Source organism: Ranitomeya variabilis, chromosome 1 (genome assembly GCF_051348905.1).
Source record: "Ranitomeya variabilis isolate aRanVar5 chromosome 1, aRanVar5.hap1, whole genome shotgun sequence".
In the NCBI taxonomy this organism is placed as follows: Eukaryota; Metazoa; Chordata; class Amphibia; order Anura; family Dendrobatidae; genus Ranitomeya; species Ranitomeya variabilis.
In genome coordinates this window covers 642,852,140-642,869,068 of record NC_135232.1, presented here as the reverse complement: position 1 = coordinate 642,869,068, position 16,929 = coordinate 642,852,140, and the positions used below count along the sequence as shown (strand labels likewise).

At 44.0% G+C, this 16,929-nt stretch overlaps 1 protein-coding gene across 9 annotated transcripts in view; it reads right to left on the bottom strand.

Moving 5' to 3' along the window:
- The window catches only part of PTGR2 (prostaglandin reductase 2), a 77,945-nt gene that overhangs the window by 13,699 nt on the left and 47,317 nt on the right, over nt 1-16,929 (bottom strand). For 4 of the 9 annotated variants that reach the window (XM_077261369.1, XM_077261353.1, XM_077261384.1 and 1 more), the window contains exons 2-4: nt 14,829-14,897; nt 12,062-12,180; nt 4,996-5,187 (exon numbers count right to left, since the gene is read on the bottom strand). In XM_077261369.1, the coding sequence (XP_077117484.1) occupies nt 4,996-5,187; nt 12,062-12,180; nt 14,829-14,865 (348 nt within the window). In that variant the 5' untranslated portion in view covers nt 14,866-14,897. Of the gene's footprint in view, nt 1-537; nt 654-4,995; nt 5,188-12,061; nt 12,181-14,824; nt 14,898-16,929 lie in introns of those variants that run through there. The other 5 variants (XM_077261413.1, XM_077261376.1, XM_077261408.1 and 2 more) reach the window with 5 other exon arrangements.

Genomic DNA, 16,929 nt, shown 5'->3' with positions numbered 1-16,929 from the left:
CTGATAATCTCCCTCGATCTGGGGCTCCACGCAAAATCCCACCCCGTGGGGTCAGAATGATCACAAGAACGGTGAGCAAAAATCCCAGAACCACGCGGGGGGACCTAGTGAATGAACTGCAGAGAGCTGGGACCAATGTAACAAGGCCTACCATAAGTAACACACTACGCCACCATGGACTCAGATCCTGCAGTGCCAGACGTGTCCCACTGCTTAAGCCAGTACATGTCCGGGCCCGTCTGAAGTTTGCTAGAGAGCATTTGGATGATCCAGAGGAGTTTTGGGAGAATGTCCTATGGTCTGATCAGAGGCGTAGCTAGGGGTTCAGCCCAGGGGGGGCGAGACATCTGAGTGGGCCCCTAACCTTCGATTACAACTATGGTGATGCACCCTAATAGTGGACGTAGGAGAACCTCATCAGATGATCCTGCTTCAACAAAAAAAAAAACATCTCCACAAGACCAACACTGATATTACCACCATATTTTGACCATATAGGGGTAGATACCAGTCCTACAAAGCATACAAGTGATTACAGCACAGTTACAGATGGTGTCTTACCACTGACGTTCTTTCTGATGGAATCGTTCACTTTTCCCGTCTTTTCCATCTGGCCCAGACTGACATGGCAACTTCTTCCACCCAGGACTTAGCTGCAGAGAATACAACAAAGACATATTTCACTTCTCATATATTCCAGCCCCATCACTATCTATCCCCAACCTGCACAACCTCCTCATCCTGCTGATACCCCAATACTGAGCTGTTGCCGTATGTGTCCCTATTATTGCTCCTGCTGTGTGATACAAATGCAGTGCTCCTCATACTGCATCACATAGTAATGCCACCACTGTGCCCTTACATAGTACAATGTCTCCTTTGTGCTCTCACGGTAGCCCCAAACTCCTTACAGGCCCCCACACTGTATGATGGCCCTACACTGTATGATGGCCCGACAGCAGCCTTCAAACTGTATAGTGACCCCTGCGTTAGCTTCCACACTGTATAATGACTCCTGCCTTAGGTCCCACGCTGTGTAACGGCCACCACATTATCTACCACACTTTATAAAGACCCCTCCATTAGCTTCCACACTGTATAATGACCCCCGCATTAGTGTCCACGCTGTATAATGACCTCCGCATTAGCTTCCACGCTGTATAATGGAACCCGCTGTAGCTCCCACTCCTTGGATTCTGGTCACTGTCTGTCCCTCTCTGTGGGCTGATACTTGCACAGCCCTGAACTATATGACAAAGACCTAAATAGAAGAAACAGCCAGTGGGTGTGTATAGAGGCCATCATATGGGTATAGCTCCCTGAATGTGTCCACGTATCCCTAAAGGAATACTCTTGTCTGGACAAGACCGCAAAGAGGGAAACGGAAATGAGGGAACCAGAAAAAAGAGGGGGAGGTAGAATATTACCAAGCTAAAGAAAAAAGTACACCCCCTGGCTCTTCTGTTCCTCTTTCCTCTTCTCCCCCTTGGGGTTCTTGTGGTCTAGACTGAGTATATGTAAATGAACCCGCACCCATTTACCCATACACACACTGTATACGCCGTACGCACCACACACCCACTGCATACACCGTACGCACCACGCACACTGTATACGCCGTACGCACCACACACCGTATACACCGTACGCACCACACATCCACACACACTGTATACGCCGTACGCACCACACACACATACACACTGTATACACTGTACACACCACACACAGTATACGCCATACGCACCACACACAGACACACTTTATACACCTTACACACCACACACAGTATACGCCATACGCACCACACACAGACACACTTTATACACCTTACACACCACACACAGTATACGCCATACGCACCACACACAGACACACTTTATACACCTTACACACCACACACAGTATACGCCATACGCAACACACACTGTATACACCGTACGCACTACACACACACAGTATACGCCATACGCAACACACACACTGTATACACCGTACACACCACACACAGACACACTTTATACACCATACACACCACACACACAGTATACGCCATACGCACCACACACACTGTATACGCCGTTCGCACTACACACACACTGTAAACGCCGTACACACCACACACACAAACACAAACTGTATACGCCGTACGCACCACACACACACACACACACACACACAGTATACGCCATACGCACCACACCCACACACACTGTATACGCCGTAGGCAGCACACACACACACAAACACACTTTATACTCATCCTCTTGCGCGGTACCACCAGCGGAACACTGTTGCAAACATGCCACTGCCGGGATCAGCCGAATGACTCACTGACCGCCGCTATCTTTGTACAAGAGGAGCGCATAGCACATGGGGTAGATAGGTCAAAGAAGAGCACAGACGGGGGAAAGAGAGAGTGGATAGGTGGGTGAGCACATAGGGGGGAGAGATTCTCAACACTACAAAGCCTGCCCCCATTGTGACATTACCGCCCTCCCGAAGCAATAGCATCGGGTCTCCATATAGTAAATATATATTCATCCTCAACTTTTTTAATAAAAGGTTTTACCTTTTATTTTTCATGTTTCGTGGTTTTTATTTTTCATGTTTACCACCTTAGATTTACGGATATGAAATTCTGCAGACACTGGTCTGATGGGATCCTGACCCAGGCTACAGGATAGAACATATAAATGGGTTGGGGTCTTATCAGACTAGTGTCTTTGTGCATGTGTATATACAGTATATATATATTTATATATACACTGACAAGACTGGTCAGTAATGTGCACTCATGGACGTGACCCTGGCTGCAGGACCCCACACATGAGGATATTTGACCCTTTCCCATATATGGTATATATAGGAAAGAGACACACCGTATATCCTCCTCTGTGGGGTCCTGCAGCCAGGGTGAGTGCACATCACATTACTGACCAGCCCCCATAAATCTGCAGTGCCTAACTGCAGATACAGCACAGGAATCCTGCTGGGTCTCATCAGGAGAGCAGCAGAGTAGAAGTGGGAGCTGTACTTACACCCCTGTGTCCTGACTCCTGCTCCTCTCACTGGAAAAAGATGCTCCTTCCTGTCTGCTCTGCAGCACTCAGCGTGCAATGTGGGCGTGTCCTCAGTATACTGGAGGCAGGCAGCTGTCAGGTCAGGTACAGTGCTGGCACTGGGGGGGGCTGCTTTGGGGAATCTGTTCCTCTCTCTTCAGCCACTGCCCGCGGTAGTGCAGGGAGATCATGTCTCCCTCTTCTCTACCACGGAGCTTACAGTAACTATATCGGCGGGCTGTGCACGCTGATATAAATAAGTGTAGCATAGCTCCGGGTGGGCCCCTGTGAGTGGTGGGCCCGGGGCGACCGCACCCTCTGCCCCCCTGCTAGCTACGCTACTGGGTCTGATGAAACAAAACTGGAACTGTTTGGTAGAAACACAACTTGTCGTGTTTGGAGGAAAAAGAATACTGAGTTGCATCCATCAAACACCATACCTACTGTAAAGCATGGTGGTGGAAACATCATGCTTTGGGGCTGTTTCTCTGCAAAGGGGCCAGGACGACTGATCTGGGTACATGAAAGAATGAATGGGGCCATGTATCGTGAGATTTTGAGTGCAAACCTCCTTCCATCAGCAAGGGCATTGAAGATGAAACGTGGCTGGGTCTTTCAACATGACAATGATCCAAAGCACACCACCAGGGCAACGAAGGAGTGGCTTCGTAAGAAGCATTTCAAGGTCCTGGAGTGGCCTAGCCAGTCTCCAGATCTCAACCCTATAGAAAACCTTTGGAGGGAGTTGAAAGTCCGTGTTGCCAAGCGAAAAGCCAAAAACATCACTGCTCTAGAGGAGATCTGCATGGAGGAATGGGCCAACATACCAACAACAGTGTGTGGCAACCTTGTGAAGACTTACAGAAAACGTTTGACCTCTGTCATTGCCAACAAAGGATATATTACAAAGTATTGAGATGAAATTTTGTTTCTGACCAAATACTTATTTTCCACCATAATATGCAAATAAAATGATAAAAAAACAGACAATGTGATTGTCTGGATTTTTTTTTCTTAGTTTGTCTCCCATAGTTGAGGTCTACCTATGATGTAAATTACAGACGCCTCTCATCTTTTTAAGTGGTGGAACTTGCACTATTGCTGAATGACTAAATACTTTTTTGCCCCACTGATTATATATATATATATATTTTATACACACACAAACATATTGCAATATTCTGTTTTTTTTCTTTGCACAAAGGAAAGATTTACAAATGTTTTCCCACTACAGAAAAAAAAAATTATATTCCTTTAAAATGTAATAAATAAAGTGGCAGCTTTGTTTTTCTCAGTGATCCCCTTTTAGCCTGTGGGTACATACTTCAGGCAGAGCAGGATTTAAAGGTAATTTGTCAATGAGGTTTTTTTACATCTGAAAGCAGTGATATGGCTGTACAGGCGCTTATTCCCTTGTAAAAATAACGCTTTTTTTTTTTTTTCCAAAAAGCCGATGTGCCAGTCATGAGAAATCTAGCATAGAAGTCAAGTCAGGCTGGAAGTGCACTGGGGGCGTGTCACTGCACTTGAACTACCTCCGCCTACTGATTGACACGCCCCCAGTGCACTTCCAACCTGTTTGTGTATATGGCTTCTACACTAGGTTCCTCATGACTGACACATCCGATCTCTACAAAAAATGTAACGTTTTTCTTAAGAGAGAAGCATTTATACCACTCAGGTGTTAAATAAATAATTTACATGTTCCCTATAAGGGCCCCCATGTACACTGGGGTAAAGTCTACAGTTCAATAGCTCCTCACAATGCACAATTCCAATTCTTTTGAATGTGTTAGTAGCGCCCTCGCCTCTTGGGTCCCCATGCGGCTGCACAGAAGCATCAGTGATATGTCCACCCCTGGGGTGGCCTGGTTAGACCACTGTGGATGTGATCGCTTTCTCTACAGGGCACAATCATTCGCACTCTGGTTACCTTGGTCAGAGAGTTGCCTTCCAACACACACTTGGTCTGCCAGGGCCAGCTGAAGCGTGTAACAATCTCTCCAGGTTTAATGTTCCGGTGCCTACTTTGCTCCACCACGCCAATACCACCGCTGTCCAGCACTTCGTTGATTTTCCATGCCTGGATATAATCGGTACCAGTGTCTTCGTTCATGCGGCAGCGCTGGAAAATGTAAAGGACTACTTTACGTAACCTGCCTCCTTGTTGTGCAAGAGAAGGATTCAACACTTGGAATTTCGGCGCTCAGTCCTTTTGTTTTAAGGGGAGATGAGACCCCTCCAGCAGTGGCTCTACTCTCTCCAGATGATACACTTGGCTTGGCCTAAAGTTCATGGGAAGTCGGGAGAGATATTGGTCTGCCGAAGGAACATTCAGTCAAAACCAAAACCTATCTTTACGGTCAGCTTAATACAGTAAATACTAGACAGGTAGGGGAGAGGAGGGGGATGCTGCTGCAGTAACTCACAATGCAAATCGATTCACACCAAGTCTAGCTTTAAGTGCCTGCTTGCCATCAGTCCTGGTTTTCTACGACCATAAATGTAATTGACAGGATTAATGAAAATTTGCACTAGGACTTACAAATGGTCAAGAGATAAGTGTTAGGCTGCCGTCACACTAGCAGTATGTGGTCAGGATTTTACATCAGTATTTGTAAGCCAAAACCAGGAGTGAAACAATTAGAGGAAAAGTATATTAGAAACATATGCACCACTTCTGTTTTTATCACCCACTCCTGGTTTTGGCTTACAGATACTGATGGAAAATACTGACCAAATACTGATAGTATGACGGCAGCCTTAGCCAGCTGTCAATGACACGGTGCCCAGAAAGGAATGTCTTTTTACAAGGACACATTTTCTGCCTGAAACTAGCACAGATAAATCATGCAGCAAGAGGATTGGTGACCACTTAGCTCCATTTACTTGGAGCAAACATCAACATCATGCAAAATGTATTGGGAATAACGATAGTTTGTACAATTGTTCATCCTAATACAGTTTTCAATCAATTTGTCAGCACATAAGGGGCTATGATGCCAACAAATGCGCATTTGCTTGTTTGCAAGTGGACTGCCAGCCATGTTTATATAGCTAATGATGGGAAAAGACAGTTCCTAGAAACATTCATTCTGAAAAGCCAGCGTAAAAAGACCTAAAGTTTATTTAATAAATATTGCCAATTATTCTATTTTCATATTTATGTATAACTAGATGGTGGCCAGATTCTAACACATCGGGTATTCTAGAATATGTATGTAGTTTATTTATGAAGTTTTCAGAATAATGCAATTTATACACAGGATTCGGCTGGCCGGACGCTACCAATTAGCAATGCGTGGTTCAAATTCCGTGTCAATTCGCGGCCGGACTTCGCCTGTCAATGATTGGTCACAAACGGCCGGTCGTGAACAATCAGTGAAGCCAGGGCCTGCTCCAGGTTTTTGAGGGCCCCGGGCGAAAGTCTCAGTGGGCCCCCCTCTTTAAACACATACCACAATTCATGATGCACAGATACAGCAGAGAAATATAACACAGCCAAGTAGAGTATAACACAGCCCACATAGCATATAGCACAGCCACGTAGTATATAACACAGCCTACGCAGTATATAGCACACCCACATAGTATATTGCACAGCCCACGTAGTATATAGCACAGTCCACGTAGCAAATATAGCACAGCCATGTAGCATAACACAGCCCACGCAGTATATAGCACACCCACATAGTATATTGCACAGCCCATGTAGTATATAGCACAGAGATGTAGTATATAACACAGCCCATGCAGTATATAACACAGGCCACGTAGTATCTAGCAATGTGAGCACCATATCCCTGTTAAAAAAAATTTAAATAAAAAGTTATATACTCACCTTCCGGCGGCCCCCGGATCCAGGCCAGGCGTTTAGCGATGCTCCTCGCGACGCTCCGGTCCCAAGAATGCATTGCGGCAATAACAAGTGAGACCGCTATCTCGCGAGACCGCAATGCATTCTTAGGACCGGAGCATCGCAGGAGCGGGAAAGGCGCCGGAAGGTGAGAATATAATGTTTTTTTTTAACATTAGATCTTTTTACTACTGATGCTGCATAATCAGAGGTATAATTTGTGTCATTGAAAAGTATCAAAAGTATAATAGAAGCACGTCACCACTCCTGGTTTTGGCTTACAAATACTGACAGTGTGAATGTGGCCTTAAAGGAAACCCCCAAAAAACACACAAAAAAATGGATGATTCTTCATATACTCATCCAAACCTGGCTGCAGTGTACCAATTGTAATTTTTTGTTACCATAATATGGGGCATCCACCTCACAGCATTTTTTTTTTTATTGTTGCAGGGACTCATGTGCTTCTGGCCCTTTCTAAATGAAGTATAGACCGGGCCCTCGTTAGGGGGACACACAACGGGCAATTGCCCAGGTTCTACAGCAGAGCATGTAAATGCAACCAAAATGTTTGTGTGATGTGCAGTATTTGAGCATTTGGGGCCCCACTTTATATTTTTGCCCAGGACCCTACTATGTCAAAAACAGGCCCTGAGTACAGACATAGGAAAACAGCCGGACAAAAAGATATTTCAACTACCAGTTAAAGCACACTCAATGATTAATTACTCCTGACCACCATAACCAAGCATGTCCAACTGAGCATGCATGTTGTGTTTTGTTTTTTATTCGGTAGGGTGGCTTATGTAGTTACACGACCCCTCTGGCAATGGGGAAGAAATGATTGTGCATGTTGGATTACATGTGCTTAGAAGCGTTCTTGTACACTGTTTGTACTGTTACCGTATTAGATGCTCTGCTTACAATGTTGAATATTATGTCATTATTATCTTTGCCAATTTTCAAAGCAGTAAAAAGTCAAATGACTGCAGTTCACAGATAAGAAATTAAAATATGCCGCATGTATAATGTAAAAAAGTGTTTTCATCCCACTCTGCAATATGTTTATCATTCTCTCCACATTACAGTGTTCTATAAAAGACCAGTCTACTAGGCGAAAATATACATCTGATTTACTGTATATTAGTATTTATCGTTAATAACACATCTCTATATTGTGCGGTTCCTCTTTTACTCCTCCGGGAAATCACCTGACAACTACAAATAATCATCCCCCCTGTCGAATGTGTGGATCCTGAAAAAGTCTCCCACTGTCATCACTGAAGAGGAAGGTTCACACGGTGACACTCACCTTCTCAAATAATAATATAATAATAATTTTTATTTATATAGCGCCAACATATTCCGCAGCGCTTTACAACTTATAGAGGAGACTTGTACAGACAATAGACATTACAGCATAACAGAAATCACAGTTCAAAACATACCAGGAGGAAAGAGGGCCCTGCTCGCAAGCTTACAACCTATGAGGAAAAGGGGAGACACGAGAGGTGGATGGTAACAATTGCTTTAGTTATTTGGACCAGCCATAGTGTAAGGCTCGGGTGTTCATGTAAAGCTGCATGAACCAGTTAACAGCCTAAGTATGTAGCAGTACAGACACAGAGGGCTATTAACTGCATAAAGTGTATGAGAACATGATGAGAGGAACCTGATTGTTTTTTGTTTTTTTTATTAGGCCACACAGGGATAGTTAGGTTAATGCGTTGAGGCGGTAGGCCAGTCTGAACAAATGAGTTTTTAGGGCACGTTTAAAACTGTGGGGATTGGGGATTAATCGTATTAACCTAGGTAGTGCATTCCAAAGAATCGGCGCAGCACGTGTAATGTCTTGGAGGCGGGAGTGGGAGGTTCTGATTATTGAGGATGCTAACCTGAGGTCATTAGTGGAGCGGAGGGCACGGGTAGGGTGGTAGACTGAGACCAGAGAAAAGATGTAGGGTGGTGCTGAGCCATGGAGTGCTTTGTGGATGAGGGTAGTAGTTTTGTACTGGATTCTGGAGTGGATGGGTAGCCAGTGTAATGACTGGCACAAGGTAAAGGCATCGGTGTAACGGTTGGTGAGGAATATGATCCTGGCAACAGCATTCAGGACAGATTGGAGCGGGGAGAGTTTGGTAAGAGGGAGGCCGATTAGTAGAGAGTTACAATAGTCCAGACGAGAATGAATAAGTGAGACAGTAAAGGCCCCGTCTCACATAGCGAGATCGCTAGCGAGATCGCTGCTGAGTCACAAGTTTTGTGACGCAACAGCGACCTCAGTAGCGATCTCGCTATGTGTGACACGTACCAGCGATCAGGCCCCTGCTGCGAGATCGCTGGTCGTGTCAGAATGGCCTGGACCTTTTTTTGGTCGTTGAGGTCCCGCTGACATCGCTGAATCGGTGTGTGTGACACCGATCCAGCGATGTCTTCACTGGTAACCAGGGTAAACATCGGGTTACTAAGCGCAGGGCCGCGCTTAGTAACCCGATGTTTACCCTGGTTACCAGCGTAAATGTAAAAAAAACCAAACAGTACATACTCACCATCTGATGTCCGTCAGGTCCCTTGGCGTCTGCTTCCTGCTCTGACTGAGCCGCCGTAAAGTGAGAGCGCAGCAGTGACGTCACCGCTGCGCTCTGCTCTGTACGGCGGCTCAGTCAGAGCAGGAAGCAGACGCCAAGGGACCTGACGGACATCAGATGGTGAGTATGTACTGTTTGGTTTTTTTTACATTTACGCTGGTAACCAGGGTAAACAGCGGGTTACTAAGCGCGGCCCTGCGCTTAGTAACCTGATGTTTACCCTGGTTACCCGGGTGCTGCAGGGGGACTTCGGCATCGTTGAAGACAGTTTCAACGATGCCGAAGTCATTCCCCTGATCGTTGGTCGCTGGAGAGAGCTGTCTGTGTGACAGCTCCCCAGCGACCACACAGCGACGCTGCAGCGATCAGCATCGTTGTCTGTATCGCTGCAGCGTCGCTGTGTGAGACGGGGCCTTAAGAGTTTTTGCAGAGTCGAAAGTAAGAAAAGGGCGAATTCTATAAATATTTTTGAGATGCAGATAAGAAGAGCAAGCCAGTGATCGGATGTGGGGGGTGAATGAAAGCTCGGAATCAAGGATGACCCCAAGGCAGCGGGCATGTTGCTTTGGAGTAATGATGGAACCACACACGGAGATGGCAATGTCAGGCAAAGGTAGGTTAGTAGAGGGAGAGAACACGAGGAGTTCAGTTTTTGACAGGTTCAGTTTCAGATAGAGGGAGGACATGATGTCAGAGACAGCGGTAAGACAATCACTGGTGTTTTCTAAGAAGGTCGGAGTGAAAGCAGGAGAAGAGGTGTATAATTGGGTGTCGTCAGCATAGAGATGGTACTGGAACCCAAATCTGCTGATTGTTTGTCCAATAGGGGCAGTATACAAAGAGAAGAGGAGGGGGCCTAGGACTGATCCTTGAGGAACCCCAACAGTAAGGGGAAAGGGAGAGGAGGAGGAACCAGCAAAACATACAGTGAAGGATCGGTCAGAGAGATAGAAGGAGAACCAAGAGAGAACGGTGTCCTTGATGCCGATGGAGCGGAGCATAGTGAGGAGGAGCTGATGATCCACAGTGTCGAATGCTGCGGAAAGATCCAAGAGAATTAGCATGGAGTAATGACCATTAGATGTAGCTGTTAGTAGGTCATTAGAGACTTTAGTGAGGGCAGTTTCAGTAGAGTGTAAAGAGCGGAAGCCAGATTGAAGAGGGTCGAGAAGAGAGTTATCTGAGAGATAGCGGGTAAGACGGGAGTGGACCAGGCGTTCCAGGAGTTTGGAGATGAAGGGAAGGTTAGAGACAGGTCTATAATTAGCGGCACAGTTTTGGTCGAGGGAGGGTTTTTTAAGTAATGGATGTATGATGGCATGCTTAAATGAGGAGGGAAAAATACCGGAAGTGAGGGAAAGGTTGAATATTTTTGTTAGGTGAGAGGTGACAGCCGGGGAAAGGGACTGGAGGAGATGTGACGGAATGGGGTCACTGGTGCAAGTGGTCGGGCGAGAAGATGCAAGGAGCCTGCTTACTTCTTCTGTAACTGGTTCAAAGTCAGAGAGTGAACTAGATGCAGTGGGGGAGGGAGGACAGTGCCTGGTATGAAGAGATTGGGAGATGATTTCCTGTCGAATGTGGTCAATTTTTTCTTTGAAGTAATTGGCCAGATCGTCAGCGCGGAGATCTGTGGTTGGGGCCTGCTCTCTTGGGTTGAGTAGGGACTGGAAAGTGTCGAAGAGACGTTTAGGGTTATTGGACAGTGAGGTGATGAGGGTGTTGAAATAGGTATGTTTGGAGAGGTGAAGGGCAGAGTTGTATGTTTTTAGCATGAACTTATAATGGATGAAATCTTTGGGTAGATTAGATTTTCTCCACAGACGTTCGGCGCACCTGGAGCACCGCTGCAGGAAACGTGTTTGCAGCGTGTGCCACGGTTGTCGCCGTCTGTGTCGAGTTGCTCTATGTATAGGAGGAGCAGCTTCATCCAGGGCACTTTGCAGGGTTTCATTGTAGTGCTTCAGAGCAGAATCAGGACATGAGATAGAGGAGATTGGGGCCAATGAGGACTGCAAGTTCTTCATAAGTTTCTGGGTGTTAATGGCCTGTATGTTTCTATAAGTGTGGAAAGTGGGGGTGACCTGAGCGGGATGGCAGTTCTTGATAGAGAATGAAAGAAGGTTGTGGTCAGAGAGCGGGAGAGGGGAGTTTGTGAAATCATCCACTGAGCAAAGCCGGGAGAAGACCAAGTCAAGGGAGTTTCCATCTTCATGCGTTGGAGAGTTAGTATGCTGCGAGAGGCCGAAAGAGGAGGATAGAGATAAAAGGTGAGAAGCAGATGGGGAGAGGGGAGAAGCAATGGGGATGTTGAAATCACCCATGATCACCCATGAAATAGTTTATATAATTCCTGGGGTAATAACGGAGGAACAGTACAACACCGAGTTGTTAGAAAAGATATGGGGTCGGTTTTTGTTGTTTATTTTTTGCGCACCTATAGACTTGAATGGGCGAGTCTCATCCAAAATAAGGAAGAAACTAGTGCACGCTGCGATTCCAGCCATTCAGGTCTGATGCAGACTTCTGTACATAAAGACGCACAGACTGCTCACCAGGTAAGGATCCACAGAAATATACAAGGTTTGGGTCAGCACTTGTCCATCCATCAGCTCCTCTGTAACATCTGCTTCCTCCAGGCGGAAGTTTTCAGTTACGGGCTCCCCATCATTTCCTGAGTAAAAATACACAACATTGCTAGGTATCAATTCACCTTTGCCGAAATGGGTGGCAAGACGAGCAATGGCCAAACTGGGAAGGTTTATTTCTTTAGACTTTGCATTTACTTTCATTTTATGTCATTTCTGCAACATCTTTTCTCAGAAAAGTACATTGCCATGTTCCTCTGTTGATCCTCCTGGAAATGTATAAATAAATTGGGAACTAGGTATAGTGTTCCCGCACTTTAATGAGAAAGCGCACCCGCACTTTAATGAGAAAGCGCACCCGCACTTTAATGAGAAAGCGCACCCGCACTTTAATGAGAAAGCGCACCCGCACTTTAAAAACTTTAAAGAACCATGTCAAGCATTCCTACACTGTCCAATCAGTGCCAACATGCAGGCACGAAACATACCCTAGGTATGTTACTCCCAGTTATATCCAGGAAGAATAACAGAGTTCTTAAAAAAAGTTGTAATTTTTTTTATAGAATATTGAAGGATTTACTCAAATCTAAGAGCTGACCGAAGACAGATATTTCCACTACACATCCAGCCAGGAGAAACATCTGCTGCTCTGAATTCAGTGGCCGTGCAGATCACTCTCCAGCGTGTGCGATTTGTGTCACACAGGTGGTATAGAGATGTGGTGTGCTAAATCTAAACTACACGCCCTATTTCTGTGACTTGGACTCTTGCAGGGATCTAAAAATACAGCAGGATCACACGTCAGCACAAGTCACTTTCACACTTTTCAATAACGTTTGGCACTTGGTTCAGACACTGAAAACTTTGTCACAACATTTATCCTGAAAAAAAAAAAAAAAAGTATCTAATGGGATAAACATTTGTCAAATTAGCATCCATTTGTGCGCATTATCCATTTTGATTTTTAGAACATTTTGCAGCCCATGGAAGACAGATGGAAATGTATGGTCATATTTTTATTTGTACTCATTTACACACTATATATATATATATATATATATATATATATATATATATATAGATATATATATATATATATATATATATATATATATATATATATATATATATATATATATAGATATATATATATATATATAGATATATATATATATATATAGATATATATATATAGATATATATATATAGATATATATATATATATATATAGATATATATAGATATATATAGATATATATATATATATATATATAGATATATATATAGATATATATAATTCTAGAAAGCATATGATCCCTAACACTTCCCTCAATGACAGATAAAAAAAATAAATATAATCAAAGGAAAAAGAAAGGATACATAAAAAAGCAAAATAGATGCAACGTATGTGTAAAAAAAAATAAATATATAATGGAGTTACAGTGTGTGATAGTGACATTGTACATTCTCCAGCAAGTAGATAGTCTTTGCACTGTGGTAGGACTGTGCACATACACAGTGTGCTGTGACATCACCATGTGCATGATCACTGGTCAGTAAATTCATCTACACAATTATTCCCTTTACTGTGGAATGTGTTATCTGACAGCACTGTGTGAATTATCGCATGGTGATGACCATTTTGTGCATATATTAGATAAGACACTTAGCATGCAGTTTGTTAAAAAAAAAAAAAAAAAAAAAAAAAAGTGTTACTCACCTTCTCCAGGTCTAACACTGAGTCTCCGCCGCTGCTTCTAGTGCCTGTTATTGTCTGCAGCGCTGACGTCAAGCAGACAGTACTGCAGACAATTAGTGAGCTCAGAAGCCTTTCCCAAATCAACTGCAGTGCTGCAGACGTGACATCGACACTACCGACAATGCTAGACACCAGGAGAAGTGGTGGAGACTCAGCGCTGGACCCAGGGAGGGTACAGTGCAGATTGTGTTTTTTTTCAAATAAACTGCAGCCGGAGGAAAGGAGTTTTCCGAAACTGGAAAATCCCTTTAAATGGTGCACTCCTAGTGAAATTAGCCCTATTCACACACAGGATTGACTAAGTTTAAAGAAAATCTGTCAGAGGGTTTTTGCTATTTAATCTGAGAGCAGCATAATGTAGGGGCAAAAAGCCGGATTACAGACGTATCACTTACTAGGCTGTGTGCTGTAGTTCAAAACAAAGGAGATTATCTTTAGAGGACTAGAGCTCACGTGCAGACCAGTCCAGCTAATCTGTGTAACCCTTTCTTCATCACTGATTGGCAGCCATGAAACAGTTAATCAGCAATGTGGGCGGAGTTATACACAGCTCAGCATTTAGAGCTCTGCTACATCTACAGCAGAAAGAAAAATAAAACAGGGAGTCTATCAAAACTGCACCAAGCAGAACAGTGAGTGACACATAGCTGGAATCAGGCTCTCTGCCCCTACATAAGAAATACGGTTCAAGAACCTGCTGACAGATTTCCTTTATAAATGTAGGTTTTCTGGTTCCTGACTTATCTGATCACCCAGAGGCGTTCCATCAACCATCTCTCTGGATCTCCCATCAGTCAGAGTGAAGTTATCTTCTCTATTCCATGTATTGCGCACACACACCGGCTTCCTTCAGTCTACCCTCTTACTACTGAAGAACATCCCTTAATGCTTCTGGTCACCTTCTTGTGCCTAATGAGGCACAGCTCCGATTGCTTTTACTTTTGTATTAAACAAGGCAAAAAGTAAATTACCTACCGGGCCGAGATGCCAGCACCATCCTCTGAACCTTCATGCTTCAAGTTCTTTCGTACCCTGTGTGTCTTTCTGTGGATAAGAAGCATAAAACAAGGACAATCTTTAGTACGTAACAAGTCATTTTCAGTAGATAGTCCATATGGTTGTAAAATATTACCACAAATATAGTAACAAAAAACATATACATATTATATTTATTTTTTTTTTTACCTGAACCTGTCAGTAAGATAACCCCCCTTAATCCCTACATATGGGCATGTAGCTAGGTGAGAGATAAACACATTGGTACCTTTATATTTGCTATCCATTGACTGAATCCAGAATAATCCACAATTTTTGAAATATGTAAATAAATTGTTAAGTGCTTTGTCCCACCTACAGCACTTAACCAGGTTTTCCCCACGAACAAAGTTAATTTTAAAAAGTTGTTTTTAATAAATAGATCTTGGAATAATAATAATAATTATAAAGAAATATAGCTCAATGATGCCAGGACATCTAGCGCCTGCGTAGATCACCGCTTTCCTTGCTTCTGCACACTAGCCTGCTGAGGACCCTGGCATCAGGACTCTAGTTCGCATGCGCTGCCCAGCGACACTGTACACCCAGAAAAAGAGCAGTGAGGACGCTTCGTACGTATGGGTGTACAGAGCGTCGGGGCGGTGCATGCGCAGTAGAGCGCTGAAGTTTGGAGCAGTGTTCCTTATTGTGCAGAAGCAAGAAGAGCAGTGACCTACACAGGCGCTAGATGTCACAGACACATTGATCTATCAAGAGAGGGAGGCGCTAAGGTTAAAAATAACCTTTGGAGGCAGAGTCCTGTTAAGTGCCCTGGGTGGGACCAAGTGCCTAACCCCTCATTTGCATATTGAAAAAAATTAATACTTTTTATGGATTAAGGCAACGGATAGAGAATATAAAGTGTCCATATAAACAGTTTAGGGACCGTTTACAAGGAATTCATCTCCAGAATTTTGCTACCTTGAGTGTATATATATATATATATATATATATATATATATATATATATATATATATACACACACACACACACACACACACACACACACACACAGTACAGACCAAAAGTTTGGACACACCTTCTCATTTAAAGATTTCTGTATTTTCATGACAATGAAAATTGTACATTCACACTGAAGGCATCAAAACTATGAATTAACACATGTGGAATTATATACTTAACAAAAAAGTGTGAAACAACTGAAAATATGTCTTATATTCTAGGTTCTTCAAAGTAGCCACCTTTTGCTTTGATGACTGCTTTGCACACTCTTGGCATTCTCTTGATGAGCTTCAAGAGGTAGTCACCGGGAATGGTTTTCACATCACAGGTGTGCCCTGTCAGGTTTAATAAGTGGGATTTCTTGCCTTATAAATGATGTTGAGACCATCAGTTGTGTTGTGCAGAAGTCTGGTGGATACACAGCTGATAGTCCTACTGAATAGACTGTTAGAATTTGTATTATGGCAAGAAAAAAGCAGCTAAGTAAAGAAAAACGAGTGGCCATCATTACTTTAAGAAATGAAGGTCAGTCAGTCCGAAAAATTGGGCAAACTTTGAAACTGTCCCCAAGTGGCAAAAACCATCAAGCGCTACAAAGAAACTGGCTCATATGAGGACCGCCCCAGGAAAGGAAGACCAAGAGTCACCTCTGCTTCTGAGGATAAATGTATCCGAGTCACCAGCCTCAGAAATCGCAGGTTAACAGCAGCTCAGATTAGAGACCAGGTCAATGCCACACAGAGTTCTAGCAGCAGACACATCTCTACAACAACTGTTAAGAGGAGACTTTGTGCAGCAGGCCTTCATGGTAAAATAGCTGCTAGGAAACCACTGCTAAGGACAGGCAACAAGCAGAAGAGACTTGTTTGGGCTAAAGAACACAAGGAATGGACATTAGACCAGTGGAAATCTGTGCTTTGGTCTGATGAGTCCAAATTTGAGATCTTTGGTTCCAACCACCGTGTCTTTGTGCGACGCAGAAAAGGTGAACGGATGGACTCTACATGCCTGGTTCCCACCGTGAAGCATGGAGGAGGTGGTGTGATGGTGTGGGGGTGCTTTGCTGGTGATACTGTT